The sequence below is a fragment of the Planococcus citri genome, chromosome 5, assembly GCF_950023065.1.
Source record: "Planococcus citri chromosome 5, ihPlaCitr1.1, whole genome shotgun sequence".
In the NCBI taxonomy this organism is placed as follows: domain Eukaryota; kingdom Metazoa; phylum Arthropoda; class Insecta; order Hemiptera; family Pseudococcidae; genus Planococcus; species Planococcus citri.
In genome coordinates, this window is record NC_088681.1 from 37,771,760 (window position 1) to 37,795,097 (window position 23,338).

The 23,338-nt window shown below is 32.8% G+C and overlaps 2 protein-coding genes across 2 annotated transcripts; both read left to right on the forward strand.

Annotated features, from left to right (window-relative positions):
* Positions 1–6,975: 6,975 nt before the first annotated feature.
* Positions 6,976–11,632, forward strand: LOC135849007 (protein phosphatase 1 regulatory subunit 21-like). The gene is made up of 15 exons (XM_065369133.1): positions 6,976–7,515; positions 7,675–7,869; positions 7,943–8,062; positions 8,132–8,254; positions 8,327–8,522; positions 8,591–8,742; positions 8,860–8,966; positions 9,035–9,225; positions 9,303–9,391; positions 9,461–9,577; positions 9,643–9,831; positions 9,914–9,970; positions 10,050–10,196; positions 10,271–10,504; positions 10,577–11,632. Exons 1-15 carry the CDS (start codon positions 7,423–7,425, stop codon positions 10,601–10,603), a joined length of 2,037 nt encoding a protein of 678 aa, XP_065225205.1. The 5' UTR covers positions 6,976–7,422; the 3' UTR covers positions 10,604–11,632.
* A 1,168-nt stretch (positions 11,633–12,800) lies between these two features.
* On the forward strand, positions 12,801–22,539 carry LOC135849006 (protein kinase C-like). Its single transcript, XM_065369132.1, has 14 exons — positions 12,801–13,361; positions 13,513–13,573; positions 13,640–13,802; positions 13,880–13,911; positions 13,994–14,064; positions 14,144–14,285; positions 14,362–14,483; positions 14,993–15,343; positions 15,429–15,554; positions 15,646–15,800; positions 15,874–16,012; positions 16,099–16,287; positions 16,395–16,541; positions 17,549–22,539. Exons 1-14 carry the CDS (start codon positions 13,017–13,019, stop codon positions 17,717–17,719), a joined length of 2,214 nt encoding a protein of 737 aa, XP_065225204.1. The 5' UTR covers positions 12,801–13,016; the 3' UTR covers positions 17,720–22,539.
* Positions 22,540–23,338: the final 799 nt, after the last annotated feature.

Consider the following 23,338-nt stretch of genomic DNA (forward strand, 5'->3'; position numbering starts at 1 on the left):
CCGACCTCTTTGGCTACAATTTTAGAATATTGAGGATATTTTTTAAATCCATAAACTTTATTTGTTTTGCAAGTTCTGCACACATTTAATAATATTTGTATGTGTTTTTTAGCATTGGGGAAATAATATGTTCGTTCGAAGATGGTGGCAAGCCTGGCACTGCCAAGATGACCATACCAGTGATGCAGATAGTTCACTACTTCAGCAAACAAATTTTCAGGTAAGACCACCATGTCCTGCCTTTTTACTTTTCGATATAAAACACCATTTTTAATTATGTATTTGTCTTTCAAATTTTTAATTTTGCTGTTTACTGCCTTTTGTCCGCGTACCTCTACTTTTAACTCCACTTTCCCGCTCCTCAGGACTTCTTTAATTTTACTCAGGTTGTCATCTAGGTCCTGACGGACTTCAATCATTTCTAGAGCATTTCTAAGGTTGGGGGGAAGTTTTTGTCGCGTAAAAGAATACTGGATCAAATTGCAATGCAAGGTCACTTCGGGGGGCATAGGGTCGAAATACCTTTTATGGTCTTTTTTGATCGAAAAATCGATATTAAAACTGTTCAAAATTGTTATCCAGTATGCTGCTTTGATATGCATTTGCCCCACTGAACGTATTTTGTTTACCATTGTTTGCATACTGTGAGGTACATTGACCTTTCGACCTATTAGCCAAATTTGACATTTTTTTAATACAGTAATTAAGGCCAAAATTCTTTTTTCAATTAATGAGTAATTTTTTTGGTGTTTTTTCAGGCATGAACTAACGAACATGACGATGTTGTCGTTGTTTTCATCGTCCTTTTGATAGATGACCGCATTCACCGTATCATTGTCATGGGCCACTTCGATAAAAAATTCGCGGTCTGGATCTGGAGCAGTAAGTTCAAATTGTTGGCAAAATGCCTCGTACAATTGGTCAAACGCTCGCATATGTTTTTCTCCCCATTCCCACTTGGTATCTTTTTCAAGTAGGTCAGTCATTGGTCTTAAAATTGTTTGGTAATTTTTTATAAATTTGGAGTATAACATAGTTAGGCCAGTCAACTGTTGAATGTGTTTTTTCTCTTTTAACACTACTCCATTTTTCCTTTTTTGATAAAATTTATTTCTAAATTTTTCTAATTTTTCCAATTTAATTTGCTGCTTTGCAATTTTATTTTTATCCAGTACATAGCCCAAATGATCGATTTTTTCTTTAAATAATTTTGTTTTATCGGCGTTGAGTGTTAAACCAGCCGCTTGTAGACGTTTTAAAAATTCAACAATTGCTGCAATATGTTCTTCAAAATTTTTCGATTTAATTCTGGCATCGTCTACATACAGGTCTAGGTCTTTTAGACCATACAAAATTTTCCTGAGCATTTTAATAAAATAGGCAGCAGCAATTTTTACTCCAAATGGCATTCTCATATATTCATAGGTCTGGCCATCGACCTTAAATGCCAAAAATTTCCAAAAAGCTGGGTGTACTCTCATTTGCCAGTAACCACAGTTAAAATCAAAGGTGGATTGGTATTTTACTCCATGTCCACTATGTACAATTTTATCCAAATTTGATGCCTCGTTAGGGTCATCTTCAAGCAACATATTCAAAATTGGGGGATCTATACATATGCGAACTCTGCCATCAGATTTTTCTCTGACTAATGTACTACTGACGTATTTTGAGTCAGAGGGCCGAGCAATTTCATTTACTAACATTCGATTTAATTCTTCAAAAACTTTATGCTCGTTGTGTTTGCTAGGTATAAAATTGAGGTGCTTCCAATCAACAGAATCTGGATCGAATTTCCATTTTAATTCGTACTCTTCAGTTTTATCATACCCCACTTCATCTCGCCAAACTCCCCCATAAGGAGAAATTTGCTCGATGGTGTACATTTTTCGATCGTACGTGAGGTTGGAATTACGAATTTGGCGAATAATTTGGTCAAATCTGTTTTTTGGAGTTTCCACCGTTTCTTCATATTTCTCTTCTACTTCGCATACGTGGACTTTTACTTTTTTAACTCCATGTATTGCGTGTAAACTGTCTGCTACGAATTTCTTATACCTTTTTTCTGGTAATTTTTTACATTTTGCTCGACCTTTTTCCGTCGACGCTTCAATTCTTTCCAATTTCATGGTATCTCTACCAATTAGGAATCCACAAGGAAGGGTTTTTACGATGTAAAATGGAATTACACACTCGATATCTTTAAAATGCATTTTGATATTAACTGAAAATGGGAATGTACTTTCTTTTTCCCCATTTGCCACAGTAATTACTACCCTATGCTTTGGAATTGCATATTCGATCGATTCTTTTTGTCTTTTTTCAATAACTTGCATCAATCTTTCGCTGATTAAATTTACTTCTGCACCTGTATCTAGCAAACCGCAAAATTTTTCGCTTCCAATTTTCCATTTAATTACACACGTATTAGGTGGTTCAATTTCTTCTTTATTTTTTTCAGATTCCGCAGAATTTGCTGATTTTTGGTTGACTGGAAGATCGCTGCTGGTGTTGCTGTCTACTTGGGTTTTTTCAACTTCAGCTGCTAGTACTTGTCGAGGTGATTCGATTAAATTATCGGTTTGTACTGCTTTATTCGATGTTTTGTTATTGATTTGCTTTTCTTTTTCAGCTTCTTCGAACGCTGCCATGCATTTTTGGAACGACCATGGTTCATTCGTTTGCTGCTGAGTGGAATTTGCCACTCCTGGATTGGCCGCTGGAATTGAAGCTGTTGGCTGTTCAATTGGATCGTTCGGTGGTGTAATTATTATTTTAGGTATATTTAATACGCTTGTTTGAGTTGTTACGTTGTGTTGTGCATTTTTATCGATGTGTTTTTCGCTTGATTTTGCATTTTGTTGTTGTTGTCTTTCCATGTATTCCCCTCCTTGGTCCTTGTATTTTGAATTTTCGAAAATTTGCGTCTTGGAATTTAGGGTCGTAGCATTTTTTGGAACTACTTTTTTCGAATTTTTAAATTTTTTATTTTTATTCTTTTTTCTTCGATTTTGGGAGTCTAACTTCGCGAGTAAAATTTCATAATCGATTTGTTCGATCTCTCGACCCTCGATAATTTGTTCTACTTCGCGAACCAATGCTACGTGGCATGGTTTTAACATGTATTTTTTCATAGGTGGTTTATTTGATCGATGATTTTTCTCAAATAAATGCCTATTAATTTTAACATTTCCAAATTCAGTTTTTTCGATCGCGTTAGCATGATTTTTACAAAGAAAAATATCAGCTTGAGACGTTAGGAGGTGGGTTTTTGTAATTTGAGTGATTTTTTGAAATAATCTGCGCAAGGCAAGATATCTTTTCAACGTTTTCGCATTTTTTCTCTCTTTTACATAAGGTAACAGTATAGGAAAGTTGACATAAATATTTTCACCGCCATTTTCGCGTATATGGTCGATAGTATCGACCATATATTCTTCAATGTAGGCGAAGGGAGCGAAGAGATCGTTGACTTCGTCTTCCCCAATCGATAAAATTACATTTTTGTTGAAATTTTTCATTCTTTTAATATACAGCCAATGCTGCTCAATTGTTCGGTTGTTTGAAATTCGATTTGCCACTGCGCCTTCTCCTATTCGGTCGTATATTTCATTTTTTATTTTATACGTCCTACCCCCACCTCTCGTTGCAGTCTTTTTGACCACATACATCGTCAATTTCCGTTTTTTGAACCCCCAGGCTTAGAATTTTGATAAAAAAGTTGCTCTGGGGTTGGTTGGGGAATTGATTGGGAGTTAGGTGCTTGAGGTGCTTGATTTTGGGGAGTACCATTTTGCATATTTTGAATGCTTAACTCGCCTCTAGCACCTTGACCGGTTGAATTGAATTTTGGAGGGGGTTTTCTCCATTGTGAATCCGGTACATACGATCCATAATTTCCTCTTCCTCGATAGTTAAAATTTCTAACTCGTACCTCGTGGAAATTGGGTATAAAATTTTTACCTTTGTAATTTGAAACTCTTGGTTTCTCTTGTTGAATTTCTCTGGCTTCTTCTGTTACTTGGGGATCCGTTTTCTGATGGAAATTTGTATGTACGTATTTCGTAGAATGAACGTACATAGCTAGATATTCATCAGTCACTGATTTCTTTGCCACAGTAAGTTTCTTCACGAGGTCTTCCTTAGTATTCAACTCTTCGAGGTTCATTTTATTTTGGATTGCATGGGGGATTTTTTCGAGAATTTTATCAATGATTTGCTCGGCTGTTAGTTTGGTAGCCGCTAACGTATCATACCACATAGAAAAATATTCGATATAGTCGGCCATTGTTTTTATTTTTTCGACATTATCGGTTCTAAAGTACTCAATGGCGGATTGTTTCGCCGTTTGGTCCCAATATAGATTTAAAAATTGCGGTATTAATTTTTCTAATTCTTCCCCTTCTTGAATTTTGGTTTCCCAAGCTTGTGTTTTATACTCTACACAAGAAATAAATAACATGCGACGATTTACAGGGCTTAGGTTTTGCTCAATCTCTTTTGTTTGAAATTGTTTAACAAATCTGACCGGATGGTGTATCATTTTCTGAGTGAACATCGTAGCACTTTTTCTGAAAAGTTCAATAAAGACCAATTCAGATGAAGATTTCTCTCCTCCTGCCTGTGCCACTCTCGCTTCAGCACCTTTCAACAAGATATCTACGGTCTTTTTCATTTCTTGTTCATTGTTTTGCCACATAGTAGTACTTTCAGTTTTTAATTCGTCGATGATAGAATTTTTAAAAGATACTATTGCTTCGCCTACGTCTTTATTCGTTTCAGTACACCATTTTCCCATTAATTCGTTGACAGATTTATCAACCGAAGATTCCAACTCTTTCACTTTTTCATTGTGTTTTGCTAGATAGGTAGCTTCGATTTCTTTTACCTTCTCATCTAATTTGGTCTTGTACAGTGATGCTAAGTTACCGGTAATTTATAATTGGGTAACTTACTGGTAACTTACCGGTAAGTTACCGGTAATTTAAGTAACTTATAAAATTTCACCAAAATGGTTCAGAAGATCAGAATTGAGATGATGGTTACCTTAAAATCATCCAAAACTCCCAACAACTGACAGAAATGGCTAGGGACTTGGGCAGATTTCCCGATTTCCCAATTCTGCTCATTTGGGCTAGGGCAGAACAAAAATTTCTGCATTCTGCCCCTCCCACTCATTTTTCATTTTCAAAAAATTCCTAATCAGTAATCACAAGTCACAACGCACCCCAACAATAATTTTCAAAAAAAAAATAATTATTGATGATTTCTCAAATTTTTTTCAAAATGAAAATTCCTTCACATTTAAAAATGAAAAAAATGAAAAAATAAAAATGAATTTAAAAAAAAAAACAAGTTAAAATAATAAAATAATGCTTGATTTTTGATTATTGATTTTGCTCAATTTCTGGAATTCCTTCACTTCTTTGAGTTCTTTTTTAGTTTAGCAATTTTTTCATCTTAAAAAACCTAGGAAAATTTGATAGCTGTGGATGCGGAAACTTTTCAATTTAAAAAGTAAACTAAAATCAGTCATGAATCATGATGTGAGATTGTGAGATACTGAAATTTGAATTTCAAACCACAGTTTTTCAGGAACTCCTCACAAGGAAAACCTAAATAGCCAAATTCAAGAACAAAATTATAGGTACGGCAAAGAAAGAAATCAAATTTTCTCTACATCAATTGTCTCTTAAGTTCAAGTTCAAACCACAAAGACACAGCATTCAAAAAGAAAAAAACACAACTTTTGAAGATTTGTAATAGGTACCTTGGTACCTACCTATTTATTTACACAATTACACATTGAAAAATTGTAACTTGTTGTATCTAGACAGCTATAGGAGCACATGCAAATTTATAAATTTTCAACATTTCTGTTGAAAATTTATAAATTACCGCGGTAACTTATGGTAATTTATGTCATGGTAACTTACCGGTAACTTACCGGTAAGTTCTCGGGTAAGTTACCACGGTAAGTTTCCATGCATCACTGGTCTTGTAATTAGTCTCTAGCTCGGTTGCTTTGTCTTCGAATTGCTTCTTAATCTGGTCTTCGATTAATGTTTTAAAATCACTAAACTCCTGTTGAGAAACCATTTTGATTTTATTTTTTCTGGTTTTTACAGGTATAGGTAGCGATTTATCAATCAACAGATTACTACGGTGCCTACGAATTTGTGGTGGAGTGATTCTAGCAGGACTTGAATCTTCCACTACTAAGAAACGACGCGGGGTATTATTTTTATCCGTTTTTGATTAATTTTTTAATTGTTCAATTTCAAGAATAAATTCTTGATCGGATATTTTGCGTTTTTATTGCAAAGAAATAATACTTTATCAAATATACTTTGATTTTTTAAGCCTCACGTAAGTCACGTTGTTGGATTAATTTTTTATTAATCGTGGGCGATTTGCTCATTAAATTTTTCAATTTGTAAAAAATAAATCCGTGCCTTTGTCGAGCGCCAATGAAGTAGGAGGTAGACCTACGACATACGTGTACCTCTAGTACGGTTATTGACCGGATACGGACGTTAATAACCACGAGGAGGATACACTGATTTGTTCAACGGATAATACTTTTATGACAAATTAAAACCCATGTACAGAATAATACGTTTATTATAATTAATATCAGTACAATTACATAAACATACATGTATTATTCTCTTCAGGGTTACTCAATAAGACCGACACCAATTATTCTCATTACCGTTCTCGGCTCGAAGCACTGGACGGATTTAGGAATAGTAGCATCAGATCACAAGAGCCAACACTGGGCAACTTTTGGTAGCCCAGCTTCTTTTATATATATTGATCGGATACGTAACTCATCTGCGAGAAGCGTTCAGGCGCAGTACGTAGCGGTTCCCTGCACACCCCCTACCCACTACAAGTCATTGTGACGTCATTCTCATCAGGTATGTAGGTCAAACAAGTAGGTAAAAAATTTGTCCGTTCTGTTGTTGCATTATTTTTAGGTCGATGACCGACGTTCATTGATCAATCTTTTGAAATTGACCAGATGTGACTCGTAAATTCATCTTTTTACTGTTTTATTAGGAAAATAAAAAATTAATACAGGAGTCTCAGTTGAAAAACCATTTATCCGTCTTATCGCGTAAATGTTTTGCATGGGAAAATTCATTGAAAACTCGTTGGAATCCGGAAATCCTTAACAAGTGCTTGAGCTTTCACAATGGAACAACTGATAACAAGATGAGTCTTATCGCTTATTATAAGCAGCAAATTGTTGTTCAAATGGAAATTTCTTACATTTTCTATAATTCGTGGTAGTTCGTAATAAAAATATTGCTGCGAATGTAATATAGTTAATTTCTCAGAATATCTTTTGATTATATTTCCACTCTATGCTCATGATCTATTGAAGTGTTTCTGAGCTCTTTTTTTCGTGAAAACATGTCCGATAATTCATCCGAACATTCAGTCATCAAAGAAAACTGCAGCGATACTAATGCTAAATTCTCACGACTGGCTGCCGAGTACTCAAAGGTGATGCAGTATTCATTAATATATATATTATGTATCATTACTTCATTATCATTATCTTCATCATCATTATCATCATCATCATCATCATTATAATGGTCGTGGCGTGTGTATAACTTACTTGCCTAGAAAGCTGATCTTTTCATTGTTTTTTTGTTGAAGATTCGAGCACAAAACGCAGTATTGAAAAAAGCAGTTCTTGAAGAGCAATCTAAAAATGTGGAGCTTAACGAAAAACTCAAAGATAAAGAACAAATTGTTCGGAAATCGGATCAAGAAATGGAATCGTTAAATTTTAGAAATTCTCAGCTAACACGGAGAATCGCAGTTCTTCAAGAAGAGATAGAAAATATATCAGTAATTTAATTTTTCGTTATACTTTTACGGTCAGTGACGTATCTATTTTTTAATACATTCGCGCGGATTGCAGAAAAGTGGTAAAAAGAAATCTAAGAATGCCTCCGATACTTCAAATGGCGTGTTTTATGGTACGGTAATGGACGAAGAACTGAAAAAAACGATGATCGAAAATGCTAAACTTTTATCTCAAGTAAATGATTAAATTTTTGTAAATATGTAGTTTTGAAACAAGATGTGTTTGTAACACTTTACGTTGCAGTTGAACGAAAAAGAAGAAAAACACCAAGAAGAAATATCGATTTATAAAACGGAAATATACGCTTTAAAACACGAATTGGAACAAAGTAATTTGAAATTCAAACAATTACTCGCGGATCACCAGGTACTTTGCACATTTTTGATGTACATAGTTTTTTTCTATACGAATTTCTCATTCCTGTATAACTTTTTTCAGTCAAGTATGGAACAGATGAAAAAAGAACAGCAAGAATACAAACGGGATTTCGTTAATAAAATGAATAAATTAAAAGAAACCGAAATAGAATTATCTACATTGAAAAAAGCTCATAAATCGTACGTTAATGACGTAGGTCCGAAATTAGAAGCTGTATCGGAAGTGATATCAAAACGGATTCCATTCTTGGATGAGAGTAAGTTGAAGAAGTTTGCGTTCATTGTTACTTGAGTTACTCGTTTATATGTTCGTTTTATTTTTCAGAACACGCTGCCTTAAATAAATTAAATGTAAGATGTTCTACGAATTCGTACGAAGAAAACATGCAAATCGAATCATTACAGAATTATTTTGCCGCATTATTGTTCACTTTTTATAATATCATTCATAATGTTACCTTGGAACTGAAACAACTGGTAATTCAAAGTAGCGAAATAATACTTAATTGAGTTATTTTTAACATCTTTTATTACGTAGTTTGTGTATTTATGCAAATTTTATTTATTTATTTACTTTCTAATTGTTTACTTCAGGGGTTTGAAGAATTGAAAATTTATATTAAAACGCTGTTAAAAGAAGACGATGGCGTGCTGTTGAATGAAAAATTGAACGCGTGTTACCAATTATTAAAAAACATAGGGTAATTTTACACACTTGTAGATTTTTAAGTGTTTCAAAATGTAATATTGATTCGAGATTTGATTACAGGTTGGATTGCAATATTTCTGAAAGCATGGAATACTCGGTTCATCAATTTATGAAAAGTTTCTTAGATTTATCTTCGTCTATTTATTCGTCATATATGAACAAAAACAAAACCAAATCAGCTGGCCTGGTTGATTACTCGAATGACGTATCAATTAAAAATTGCCTGCAAACGTTTCAAAAAAAGAAAACAGGTTGGTATTTGTTTTTCGATCGGTTTTGCATTTCATTAGCTGCATCATCTAATGAGTTACCTAATGGTTTGTTTCAGAACTTATCGAAAAAATTATGAAAATGCCCAACTCTCAGCAAACTTTAATTAAAGAAGAGTTCGGAAAATTAGACATCGCTATCAATAATGTAATGCGAACTCTCGTTTTATGTTTTTAAAAGCATAGATTGCCGATTTTAATGTTGATCTTTTTGCAGTTGATCATGGAAATTGATAGCCTGGAGCAAAAACGTGTTCAGTTGAGCAATCAAAAACTTGCCGATACTTACGAATTTAAAAAACGTGCTACGGATTATTTGAGATCTCTAAGAAAAGTAATTGCGTTCATTTTTGACGTTGTAACTTGAGACAGTATAATGATTTCTGTTCTCAATTTCAGGACAAGGTTGAAAGAATTCCTTATAAAGAGGGCATCGAAAATAAACGAAAAATGCAAGAATACATTATGCTCAATAATGCGTTAAAGGATGAAATTCATGCTTTAGAAAAATCTATTGTCGATTTAGAAAAGGAAAAAATCGATTTACAAAACCAATTTAGTATTAGCCTCATTAAACAATGTAACGAGGTAAGCAGATATTTCGTATGCTCACTTGAGAAAATATTAATTATTATTTGATTGATTGACCCGTTTTTCAAATTTTTTATAGGATATTAAAGTACCAACGAATTTAGATCTCAACTCATCAGAAATAATTTCTGAAGAAGTAAATAGACTTTAGTAAATTTAGAAGAAAAAAAAACTTTCTTAATACCTCTTGAATACATGGTGTCTGTTTATTTCAGATTGGTAAAATAAAACTACCTTATGACATTCCCGAAGAAATTCTTGCCCGAGAAGAAGAAATTAAAAACCATTTAAATGAAAAAATTACCGAATTAATCGTTCTGAAACAAGAAGCAACTAGTAAAGCTCGAATGTTCATGTTTGAGGTAATTTTGAATAACTCGATGAAAAAATAAAATTCACTTGTTGGTCTTAAAATAATATCGCTTGTTTTTTTCAGTGTCGTGTTCTTCAACGAAGGCTGGAAAATTGTATTGTGGAAAAGCAATTAATGGAGAATAAATATTTGAAATTTAACAAATCAACCCTCGAATTGCAAGAAAAACTATCTACCATTAGCCAAAATTACGAAGGGCAATTGAGCATGTTATCTGAGCATTTAGCAAACGTTAATGATAAATTAGCATCTCAAACCGAAGAAATAGATAATCTTCGTTATCAGATTAATAATAAGGTAATTTTTTAGTGTTTATATTTTTCGATAGATACAGATAATTCATTAAGTTTTCTTTCTTTTTTGTTACAGTCGTCGAAAAAAACCAAACAGAAGTAACATTTGTGAGAAAACATAGAAAAGACTGCATTTATGTATAAATGAAATTTGGAGCGTGTTTCTGTATGTCTATTTTGAAGTAGACAGTGTATTTTATCCTACCCATATTATTTATTTGTATTTCGGTTCGTAACCGATTAGGATCTGCTAATATTCGTAACTTATTCATCAACTTATTCGTGAAGGTATTTAAAACCTTCGTTACTAGTCAGTTAGATGATTCACATGATGCATATTTCATTTTCTTTTTCAAAGCGTTTATCATTTCTCTTAAACTAGGTACATTTTTATTATTTATTTATTTATTTTTTTTTATATTCGTACAGGTTCGTTACGAATTTTTAAATCCGTGTTTCGTTTCTACGGATTATGCAACTTTGAAATTTGAATGTAATTCAATTTTAATAACCTTTTACAACGTTAAACGTATTAATTCCAGATCAGTATTTTGTAATATTTGATTCGTTTGTAACATTTTTCTAATGCTCATCGTACGTGTGAAATTTGTATATTTAATTGGATAACACGTAATTAATGAACTTTCATCATGGTCGAATCCCATCGTTTTGTTTTTTAACGCAACTTTACTGTCTTTTTATATAACGAGTATTGTATTTATTTTTTATTTGTTTTAGTTTCGTGTATCTTCGAAGTGCTTCTAAACAACCCACCTTTTATGAGAATTCTTTTTCCGGAAGTGATTTTTTCAAACCAAAATTTCGTGTTGGTAATTTTTTTTAAATTATTGCTCAGTTACAAGAGTACACAGTACATACCCATTTTAAATGCATTAAAATCCCCAATTAGGCGTGCTTCAGAAACATAAATTAATCATCTGACTGTTGTTTCATATTTCAAAAAAAAAAAATGAGAATGGGTAACTTGATGAGTTGAATTTTTAAATTCCACTTTTTATGTTAACAATTTAATTACGAAACTCTTGTTTTTATTTTTTATTACTTTTATTACTGTTATCACAATGTTATTTCGGCAATGATATCTTAATATAAATATACGTATGATTTACGATCTGTTACAATGATCATTGATGATATTTTCAGGAGCGCAAGCTGTAGGATCAACATTCCCCTCCCTTTTCCAGAATAGTTTTGATGAGATCATCTGCTGAAGTCAGCAAATTATGAGGAAATGAAAGCTAAGTAGATTTCAACGAAAATTGTAAAAAAAAAAGGTCTATTTATTTGGCTACACTGCAGTAATCAATGTTCAAGTTGTTCGAAAGCTCGAGCTTTAAATGCTGACGCCTGACGCTATTTGCATTTTAAATCGATTATTTGGAATTTCGAACGAATAATCGGCAGCGGTAACTTTGGATTTTTTAAAATTTCTATGTTTGATTACTTCGCGAATAACACGAGTTAAAAGCTTTGAAAGTTTATCAGCGAAAGCTCATTTTTGATAGATGTTTAGACTAGTTTAGACAACCCTGAAAACAATCGACTGCAGCAGTGCTGCGAGACTTGTTAGTGGCGAGATATTCAGTTGTACGATTTGCTTTCCGCTTAAAATGATCGTAAAAGCTTATATTATTCAGAAATGAAACCCTCGTAGCTCATTATCGCTGCAGTTTTGAAATGAGAGCTTTTTTACCAATCAGTCACTTCTCACATAGAATACAATGGGCGTATTAAAAAATTAAATTTAAGTCACCTATCTTTCTAAAAAGCTCACATCTCAAAGATGAACTGGAAATGAGCTAGGTACGAGAGCTTGATTTATTTTAAAATTTTAATCAAAATTGCTCCTGCTCCCAAATAATTAATCAACAGTTTTCAATAAATTTTAATCACGAATAGCTTAAAGTAATCGTGAAAGCGTCTTATCTTCAAAGACGAAGCCCCTGTAGCTCATCTTCGCTTAATTTTTGCAATACGACTGACGAGCTTTTTTGCGAGTCTCGTCCCGCATGAAAATGGGCAAATTTCAGTTGAAGTTGAACAGTTAAACATTTTCATCTATAAATATCCAATGAATTATTATAATATTCATATTAATTTTATTTTAAAGCTTGAATTTTTTTCTTTCGAAATATTATGAATTTATTTCAAATTAAATTAAATTAATAAATTTCAAAAATATGAACAAATGAACTTTTGGCAGTCGCGTATGACCGTTGATCCTCGGCCATCTTCGTGAAACCCAATCGTACAATCGAATATCTTACCACGAACGAGTCTATTTATTATTGGCGTTTCTGAAAAGATTTTCAGTGATTTTCAGAGCATAATGTCTTCACTCTCTTGAGTGTAATCTTATCAACCCAAAATCTGTAATTCAGTCCTTTTTATACTTTAAAAATGTGGTATAGTTCGCGTACATTTAATGTCGAATCCGCACTCGTTAGTTACCTTTGGTGTTTAATGTGATCGATTGGCGTATCGTGAAAATACCAATGTTCACTGGCACTTTGAAGATTAAAATATGTGAAGCTTGCGGTCTAAGACCCACAGATTACCAGAAAAGGCACAATGTAACTTTTGGCAAACTAGACGATCAACCTATTGATCCATATGTCACGATCGACGTGGACGAACAACACTTACATCGATCAACCACCAAGCAGAAAACCTTCGATCCTGTGTGGAATGAATCATTTGTGCAGGAAGTACATAATGCTAGTTACCTGGAACTGACGGTATTTCATGATGCTGCTATACCACCCGACGATTTCGTTGCTAATTGTACCATAACTTTCGACGATCTGCTTCAAAAAGAAAAGGAAACGCCAGATTTTTGGGTACGTTGAAATTTAGTACGATGCGTATTGAACATATGTATCAGTAAGGTAACACCAATGTAACACTTTTGGCATGTAATTTTGCTTTTTTCACTCGTAATTTGAGTGTGTTGACGTATTATTAATTGAAGTTCATACGTATTAATTACAGGTTGATTTGGAACCTCAAGGGAAACTGCATTTAAAAATCGAACTGAAATGGAACTCATCAGGTACGTTTGGATTTATTCTCGGTTTATTCGTTGAAAATGTATATTTATAAATTTCACTGATTGCAGAACAAGTATCAAACCAGAAGCCCCTGGAATTCAAAGAACGTCAAGGCTTCAATCGTCGTCGAGGGGCTATGAGAAGACGAGTACATCAATTCAACGGACACAAATTTATGGCCACATTCTTGAGACAACCTACGTTTTGTTCGCATTGTCGCGAATTCATCTGGTAAAAATCTTCAAAAATCAACCGTAAAGTTGACGGATTAAACAATCGTACTAATGTTGATTTTTATGCCATTACAGGGGTATAGGAAAACAGGGTTATCAGTGTCAAGGTAATCTATTTTAGCTATTGTGACGCTCGATATGTGTTTAATTGGAAACTAATTGCTTACTTGTTTTGTTTTTCAATTTCAGTATGTACGTGTGTGGTACATAAAAGATGCCATAGATCTGTTTTGACTAAATGTCCTGGAATGAAAGATGAGGTACGGAGTTTGGTTATTTTTAACTTGGTTCGTCCGAATAAATTCACACGAGATAATAATATTTTATTTTCAATTATAGCAAGTGGTTGATAATAAATCTCAGCGGTTTAGTGTCAACGTACCGCATCGATTTGTCGTCCATAGTTATAAACGGTTCACATTCTGCGATCATTGCGGGTCTTTGTTGTATGGCCTGATCCGGCAAGGATTACAATGCGAAGGTAAAGCGATCAATTTTCGCTTTGTTAATTAGTAATCTGCTCAGAATAATGGTTAATGTGTATTTTATTCGAACAGTTTGTAATATGAATGTCCATAAACGATGTCAGAAAAACGTAGCGAATAATTGCGGAATAAACACCAGACATTTGGCTGAACTTTTGGATGAAATTGGAATTTCACCTAGTCCTGGAACTAAGGTAAATAAATGAGGAGTGACTCACCTCGAAAATGTTGAAGAGTCTTGATGTAGAAAAATACTTTCAGTTTTTGTACTTTGATTTTAAAGACGTAGAGATGTCTTTGAAATTATTGAAATACTTACCATCTTTTGAAATGAAGTTTCAGATTTTATCAACTTGCCAAAAATAATTCCTAAGGTATTACTTCAGGTTTAAAAAATCTTATCAGCTTACAAAAATAATGAAGATTTGAAATACTTTGATTTAATTCATTGTTTGTACGTAACACATGATTGGAATTGAAAACAATTCTTCAATTAATGTGATGAAAATTTCAGGATTACATTTTATAAAATATAATCGAAAATTACAATTATCGTGATGAAGGGACGTGTAGAAAATTGAGAGGTAAAATACGATTTAACACCTCGAAATTAAGATTGAAAACCTGGCATAATATAAAATCTTATTAATATGTTTTAATATATTTTGTACCTATTATTATATCTTTTTTTTTCGCGGAATAGGGATCAAGCAGCGTCGGCGGTCCACCATCAAATTTACAAAGCAGCACATCTCCTGTAGCATCCGATGAAAATACTCTATTATTCGATCAAAGACGGATGACCGATGATGATAAGCAGACTGACAGCTCAGAAAGAGGTATTTCCGTTCAACAGCGATATTTTTATAACTCGAACGTAGACATTAATTTAAAATTTCCGTCGTGTTCATCAGTGAATCGTAGCGGATCCAATGGCGGTGACCGAAAACTAGGAGTTGATGATTTCCATTTTATTAAAGTACTCGGCAAAGGAAGCTTCGGTAAAGTGATGTTAGCCGAGAAGAAGGGAACTGATGAAGTTTATGCCATAAAAGTATTTCTCTTTCTACGTATTATCAGCTCTATCTATTTGTACCTTAGAAATATTATCGTTTAAATTCGATTTTGTCTGTAATTAGGTTTTGAAAAAAGATATCATTATTCAAGACGATGATGTCGATTGTACCATGACTGAGAAAAGAATATTAGCTTTGGCCGCCAAGCATCCTTTCCTCACTGCCTTGCATTCCGCCTTCCAAACTAAGGTCGGTTTTTTATTCTCAGTCCCTTCGACGTCTTCACAATGAAATTTGGTATTCGTGTGTGAAATGAAATCGTCATGTTGCATTTTTACAGGAACGTTTGTTTTTTGTTATGGAATATGTTAACGGAGGCGATCTAATGTTTCAAATTCAAAGAGCTCGAAAATTTGATGAACCCAGGGCCAGATTTTACGCGGCCGAGGTTACGTTAGCGTTGCAATTTCTTCATAGACACGGTGTCATTTACCGGTAATTAAAACACCATTAAGGAGTTCTTTTTGGCTCTGTTTCAAGGTGTAATTTTTTTTATGACTATTTATAGGGATTTGAAGCTGGATAATATTTTATTGGATAACGAAGGACATTGTAAATTGGCTGACTTCGGTATGTGCAAGGAAGGTATCATCGATGGCGTAACTACCAGCACATTTTGCGGTACTCCAGATTACATCGCTCCTGAGGTACGAATATTTCAATGGATTTTAATTTTCTTCAACTATACCCGAAGAAGAATTATTAAAAATACGCGATGTTTCGATTTTTAAAGATATTACAAGAATTGGATTACGGAGCCAGTGTCGATTGGTGGGCATTGGGTGTGCTGATGTATGAAATGATGGCTGGCCAGCCACCCTTCGAAGCTGATAACGAAGATGATCTGTTCGAGTCCATTTTACACGATGATGTACTCTATCCAGTCTGGTTGAGTAAAGAAGCCGTGTCTATATTGAAAGGCGTAAGTACTAATAATTACCACGTACATCCTACACGAATTCTAAATCTAATTTTTGAATAAATTATATTTATCAATGTTACGCTTTTTTTTGAATTTTATGTTTGCAGTTTATGACCAAAAATCCTAGCAAAAGGTTGGGTTCTGTAGCGTCGCACGGAATGGAAAATGCTATAAGGACTCATGTCTTCTTCCGCGATATCGACTGGGATGCGTTGGAAGGCCGAAAAATCAAACCACCGTTCAAACCTAAAATCGTTAGTCCTTGCATATAATTTTTGTATTGTTTTATTGCATATATTTTCAGGATATGGATATGGGATTATTAATTTTTTTTTGGTACGTGAAAAACGAAAAATGTTTTTAGGAGGGGAAAGGAGTTCCAAATTTCGGAAAATATGATATGGTTAGCAAAATTCTCAAAAATATGAATGAAATATAAACAAAAAAATTATAAATCGAGATTAACAAAATAAATATGACTTTACAATATTCAGAAGTAAAGTACGAAAATAGAACATTCAAAAATTATTATTTTGAAGCATCAAATAATCAGTCGGAGGAGGTTGAAATCATAAATATTTTCGGCCAAGATACTTGAACACATTTTTTCCAAATGTTGGAAGGAGGGGAGGAAGGGCTAAATTTTTATAGAAAATCTTGTTTTTTTGCTAAAATTTGCAGGAAAAATTCAACTTATCATCAGAATTATTATCAAAATGACTGGTCCCGATTTATCAAAATTGCAAACAAGGATTTTTTTTGCTAACCCTGCAAAAAATATTTTTTGGTCAAAATTTCCAGAAAGTCTTGTTTTTTTTGCTGTAAAAAACTGCTTTGGTCAAAATTGCAAAAAAAAAGTTTTTTTTAAAATTAAAAAACATTACAAAGATTTATACTTTTTTGAAAGAACTGTAAAAAATACCCTTGAATTTTTTGCCAAATTTTCCCAAAGAACATTTTTTTTTCTTATCATAATTTACCTAAAAGTCTTCTGTTTGTCAAAATTGCAAAAAAATCTCACTTCTTTATCATAATTACAAGAAAGGCTCATTTTTTGTCAAAATTGTCGAAAAGTTTTGTTTTGTTAGGTAGGTGTTGAAATTGCAAAAAAATCTTACATTTCGGAAATTTGATTTTTGAGGATTGTCCCAGGGTAAAAATGAAAAATTATGGTGTGGTGTAATCAGAGTACATACTTAAATCGCATTTTAAAAATTACTTTGTTTCACATTTGATTTATTCTTATTGTTTTCGTTTTCAGAAAAACAAAAAAGACGCCTTGAATTTCGACACGGAATTCACCAAAGAGGAACCCGGTTTGACACCAATTTCAGCCGACATCGTTAAATCCATTAATCAAGAAGAATTCCGCGGCTTCTCGTTCACAAATATGGACTACAATCCTTCAAAATTCAGTAATTTCGCAGCGTAATCCACGTCTTGACGCTTAGAAGTTAGAAGAAGCAGAAAAAAAAAGAAACCAGTACAGCCACGCTGTATGATTCGTTGCATTTGAAAGTAACTTAAGCACAAAACATCCCCTCCGTAAATCTAATTTCATTTTTGCCCATTCGTACGTAGTAATTAGCTTCGTAGCTTCGGTTTAAATAGTATAATTTTTTTAGTTGAGGAAAAAATGACATAAACTACTAACAAAGGTATCTCAATAGCGTAGGATTAATTAATTCGCGAAGAAATGAATAAAATTGGCAGATCGAGTATCCGCGTTGTATAAATAAGCGCGGTACTCCGGTGAAAAAGTATGATTTTTCGATACGAGCGTATGGAGATAATATTTTTAACATAATTCATTTTAGTTCCAGTGCCTTGCTTGTGTACTATTAATTTCGTATAATATTAAATTTTATATAGTTTGGACGCGTCAATGAACGAATTTTAAAGAAAAAAACCCCATTTTATAAGTCGACGGCCGTATTCGCGTTTAAATGTTAATTTTTCTTGTGTCCCAGTATCCCTTAAATCTTTTCCATGTCCGCTGCATTTCTTTTTTTTTCGAAAGACCGTACGACCTTTTGTGCCCTGAAAAGATCCGATAAATGGAATTTGAGAACATTTCCTGTGTGAAATCGTACCGTACGATTTACAGGGAACTTCGTCAACGTGATTAAAATTTTGAAATTTCACCTCGTTCGATTTCTCGCGGGCACTAAACGGTCAAACATCACGTTGTATGAATTTTTAATTAGGACGTTACATTTCGTTATAAATTAAGGTTTAGTTAATCGACGAAAATATTAGCTTAAGTTTTAGTAATCGAGATTCGTTTGACGAATTTACTTATTTTTTTTTGTTGGTATTTTGTTTTTCTCGCGTTTCGAACTTTTCAAAGTAAAAATCGACAGTATTATTTTGTTCGCTTTCTATGCTTTCATTGTATTCTCTCTCTCTCTCTCTCTCTCTCTCCTTTTTTCTTTCTTTATTTTTCTATTATTTATTTTTAACGCCAATTTATCAAATGAAACGTATTAAATGCATTTAAAAAAATCTCTCGAACGGCGAATGATACACATCATTCGTTAGTTTGGCTTTTTATCTTATTATAATATTATTGTTTTCTTTTTTCGCTTTTTGTTTCGTTTTTTTTAGTCATGTGTTTTCGTTTTTATTATTCTATTTGTAATGTTTAACTTACCTAGTCTTTTAGTTTTTATATATTCCAATGTGTAATTTTAACAGATTTCTTTTTTCTAGTATTAAGATTATTAGGCCAATCGAAAGATGAATTTCGCATTTATTAAAACGAGAGAACCTATAGAATGATTTGTCCAAAAAAAAAAACCGAAACCGAAGACGAGTCTAGATAAAAAAAGGATAGTCGCGTGCTCTTTTTTTCAATATCCAGGACGTTCCGTTCGTTCCGTCCATCATATCGCATATTTGCGTTATTTAAGGTGTATTTTATTGTGTATCGTAGGTGTGCCTGAATGTGCGAAGCTGAAATGAAAGAGAGAATTTATTGGACAAGGTGTGTTTGGGCCGGAGGCGCGGATAAATTTATTATTATGTAAATATGTATGTAATTTTTATCTTCTTCGTTTGTTTTTTTTCTCCTTTCGTTTTTGGTTTACGACTGAAGCGCACACAAAAATTGTACCGAAGATACGAGAAGGTATCGTTAAATGTCTTATTAATTTACCATGAAAAAATTATTATTAATTACATAAAATGCACCATCGTTAGTACAAATTGAAAAAATTTTCATGTTAGACCAATTTTAAAATATGTAGGTAATTTTTCGTCTTGTTTCGCGTCGCGTCGCTTTTATCGTAATTTATTAAGTCGATGTTTTAAGCAATGTCCGGTCGATACGAGTGAACAAATGTTGTGATTTTATTTCCCTACCTAAGCGTCATCCCGTTACAAATTTCGTTTTTTATTTTTGTTTTTGTTTTTGTTTTTGTTTTTTTACATCATTCCTCGTGAATGGACGAATTCGCGAAATTGGCTAATAATCTGTGTGTTTTATTCATCTTTTTTTTTCTTCTATTAACGGACTTTTTGAGGTCAAGTACCATACCATAATCGCTTTTATATGTTAATTGGTTGAGTTTTTGTTTGTGTTTTATTATGATTTTTTTTTCGTTCGTTCATATTTAATACTCAGATGTGTTTTAATGTTTAATTTCTCTTTGTATCGTTGAGTTTTTAGTTTTGTTGTATGTAATTTCGTTGTTTGTGTTATTTGTAATTGACGTGGTGTTGGTGGCGCCGAAATTGGTGAATAAGTCGATAAGGAGTGCTTGAGGAGAGCCTGCTTCTCGGTATGGAAGCGAATTGAATGATGAGGGATCGATTATTTTTACAAGGTGATTCCGAAAACATCTGCTTTGCTCTTTAAATCGTTCCTGCAACATGAATGTTGAGTGATTTTGGGGTTATTGTGAGTTGGTTGGAGTGAGAACTCGCGAGAAAGCATTATTTGATTGTGACGAAGAAGAGATCATTTCACTGAAGTGGTTTAAAAAGAGATTAAAGGAAGTTGAGAGAGTTTTGAGTACAATTTTGGAGTGATTTGCATCCCATGTTATGGAGTTTTACTTACTCAGTGGATTGAATGGCTGGAAACCTTACCACATTGATCCATCAGATAAGTCGAATTTATGCCTTGTGTGTGATTAGTTGTCTATTTATCGTTTTGAAGGTTTTTAGAATGTTTCTGAATCACCTTGTATAAAAATATACTTGTGTACATTTCGTAGAGAGACCTATTTGAGTATTCCTCTTTTCAAATACCCTATTAGAGAATAGAGAAACGAAACTGGAGTCGATTAATAACGATCTCGTTTGCAAAAATGCAAAATAAAACGTGAAACATGATGTAACTTTCGTAGCTAGAATAATACAGTATTTATTCGTAATTAATAGAATGAGTTTGAATGTTTTAAACGTATGCTAAGTAAGATTTGACGATAGTCGAAGTATAAATTATAAGAATAGAGCAGTGTGAGAACTGAGAAGTATATATTTCTAGTTCTAGAAATATTTGATTTTGCGAGTGATGAGTGTATTTTTTTTTGCAATTAGGATTCTGTGTTTGAAAAAAGGTAATATTTTCTGCGATGGAATTACCTAAAGTTCAGTTTTTTTTTTGTTTTTTTTTCTTGATTTATTCGTTTGTTTTCGATAGACTTCTTTTATACTTCGATATCAGTGGCGATTATGTCGCAAGTACTAATTACCTATTTTGTTTTCATTTATTATTATTTTTTTTCTCGAAAAATCTGTTTCCTACATAAACTCGCATGACGAAATAAGAAAAAAACTCGAAATCCCTATAAACGAACTTACGTACCGCAACGAACAGTTTTATTAATAAAAACATAGCACCTCATTTTCCTACCTATGTATCCGAACCAGATGTGATATCGTACAAGATCCTAGACGTATATTATTTACGAAACATATATAAAAATCGGTTATTTATTTCCTATTTTTACAAATACAATTTTGAACCTCGCAGTCGACAAAAAAATTATCGATATTTTCGTTTCGCACAAATAACCAGAATACTTTTAAACGTACTCGAATTTTGTTCATTGGTTTGATTTTTTTTTACTTACCTCATTCTCGCCTGACATATTGTTGTATCAAATCCTCCTCCTGTTACCAGGTTCTGTTACCTATCTCTTCATTTACTTCTTCTGTGGTATATCGAAAGATTCGCGTATTTTTTAGAGCAAAAGAATATTTGAATCGCACAAAAATCTTGTTCAAAGCGTAGACAGTATTAAACCGAACAATATTATAAATCTTGCCGATTATAGTTCTTATAAAACAAGAACATTTTTAAGATCAAATTATTCGTTAAGATTAATTATAAAGAAAATTTGTTTTTTGCATTTATGATTTTATTTATCTTCTACCTTTTAATGGCAAATTTTACGAGTTCGTTTAAAATGCATTTTTTACTTGTGTTTTTTCTTTTGATTTATTTACTTTTTTTTTGAGGTTTTCGTTTTGTTTATTTATTTTTATTATTATAGTGGTATTTATACATATACGAGTAAAGGTATTATACTACATAGGTATTGGTCAACTACCACCTATAAATAAATGCATCACGTAAGTTATGTATGTATTATACCATCACATCAAGTTCCAATAATGTAGTATTTGTGTAAATGTCGTCGAATTCGTGATATAAGTTTTCTAAATGAAAGTTATTTTTTTAATCGAAAAGAATAATTCGGATAATATGAACTCGTACGTACGCATACTATATTATAATATTCTAGTCCTAACGTACAATGTATTTTTTTTTTTTTTTTTTTTTTTGAGAATTTGTTAACGTACTCGTATAATTATTGGATGTTACCTTGCGATATTCGTAATAACTTGGAAAATTGATTGTTGAGTTGCTATAAATTTTAAGTACATTTATGTAGATTTTTACCATTTATGGCGCACCCCCATGATCAGAGTTTAATTCGCGTTTACTTACCTCTCGAAATCAAATTGGTTTGATACCTAACGATTTCATAATCGTATGGAAAATCGAGTACATCGTACGATGATGTATTCATACCTACCTACGCGAATAACGCGGATGAAATGCTTGAATTTATAACTTTTTTTTTGTTTGTTTTTGATTTTACTTAATTTGTTTTTTGTTTCGTTGATACTAGTGATTGTATTTTTAAAAAATGAATTCCATGATACTGGTATGACCGTAGTACACCGTTTCTTTATGTAATAAACTTCTTTAATAAAGAATGTGTTGTAAACGCTTTACATATCGGTGTTTGTTTATTTCTATGGTCATTGTGGATTACTTACTGCGGGTTTGAATGAACTGGATGAGAAAATAGGGGAAATCAGGGGATCTATACGATGGGCTGCTGAACTGAAGCTGTTATGAGGTTTGGAAATATTAATGCACTACTAACATAAGCTAAACTTCAAAGTGCTGAACTCGGACCTTGCACTCGATTACTTTTGCTAACTTTTTCAAAGGTATCTACGTATCTACTAAAAGTACATTTCGGCTCAAAAGATTTTCAAAAATTTAATAATTTTTTCAAATCTGAGTCTAAAAAAAAAAAAAAAATGAACAATATCTATTAACAAGTGATTTTGGGGCAGTACCTACACTTATTTTTACAAGGTCGCACATTTTGCTAAAATTGTCGAAACTATTGTTAAGATTGTCCAAAAAAGTTGTTTCATGCCAAAAATTGTGAAAATTGTCACATTCTTGCAAAAACTTCCATAACGTCTTTTATATTTTACCAAAATTGCTCAAAAGTCTTTCTTTTTTGCCAATAGCTTCCAAACAGACATGCTTTTCGCTACTAATAAAATTGTCAAAGTCTTGCTTATTGCCAAAAATCGGCAACAATTTTCAATTTTGTACCAGAAATTTCCAATAAAGCTCACTTTCTAGTTTTTTGCTAAAAATTGGCAAAAACTATGCTTTCTGCAGAATATGACAAAACCTAGGTTTAGCTGTTGTTTTCAGCCAAAAATTGCGAAAAAGTTTTGCCTTCGGCCAAAACTGCCAAAAAGCCTTGTTTATTATGAATTTTTTTTC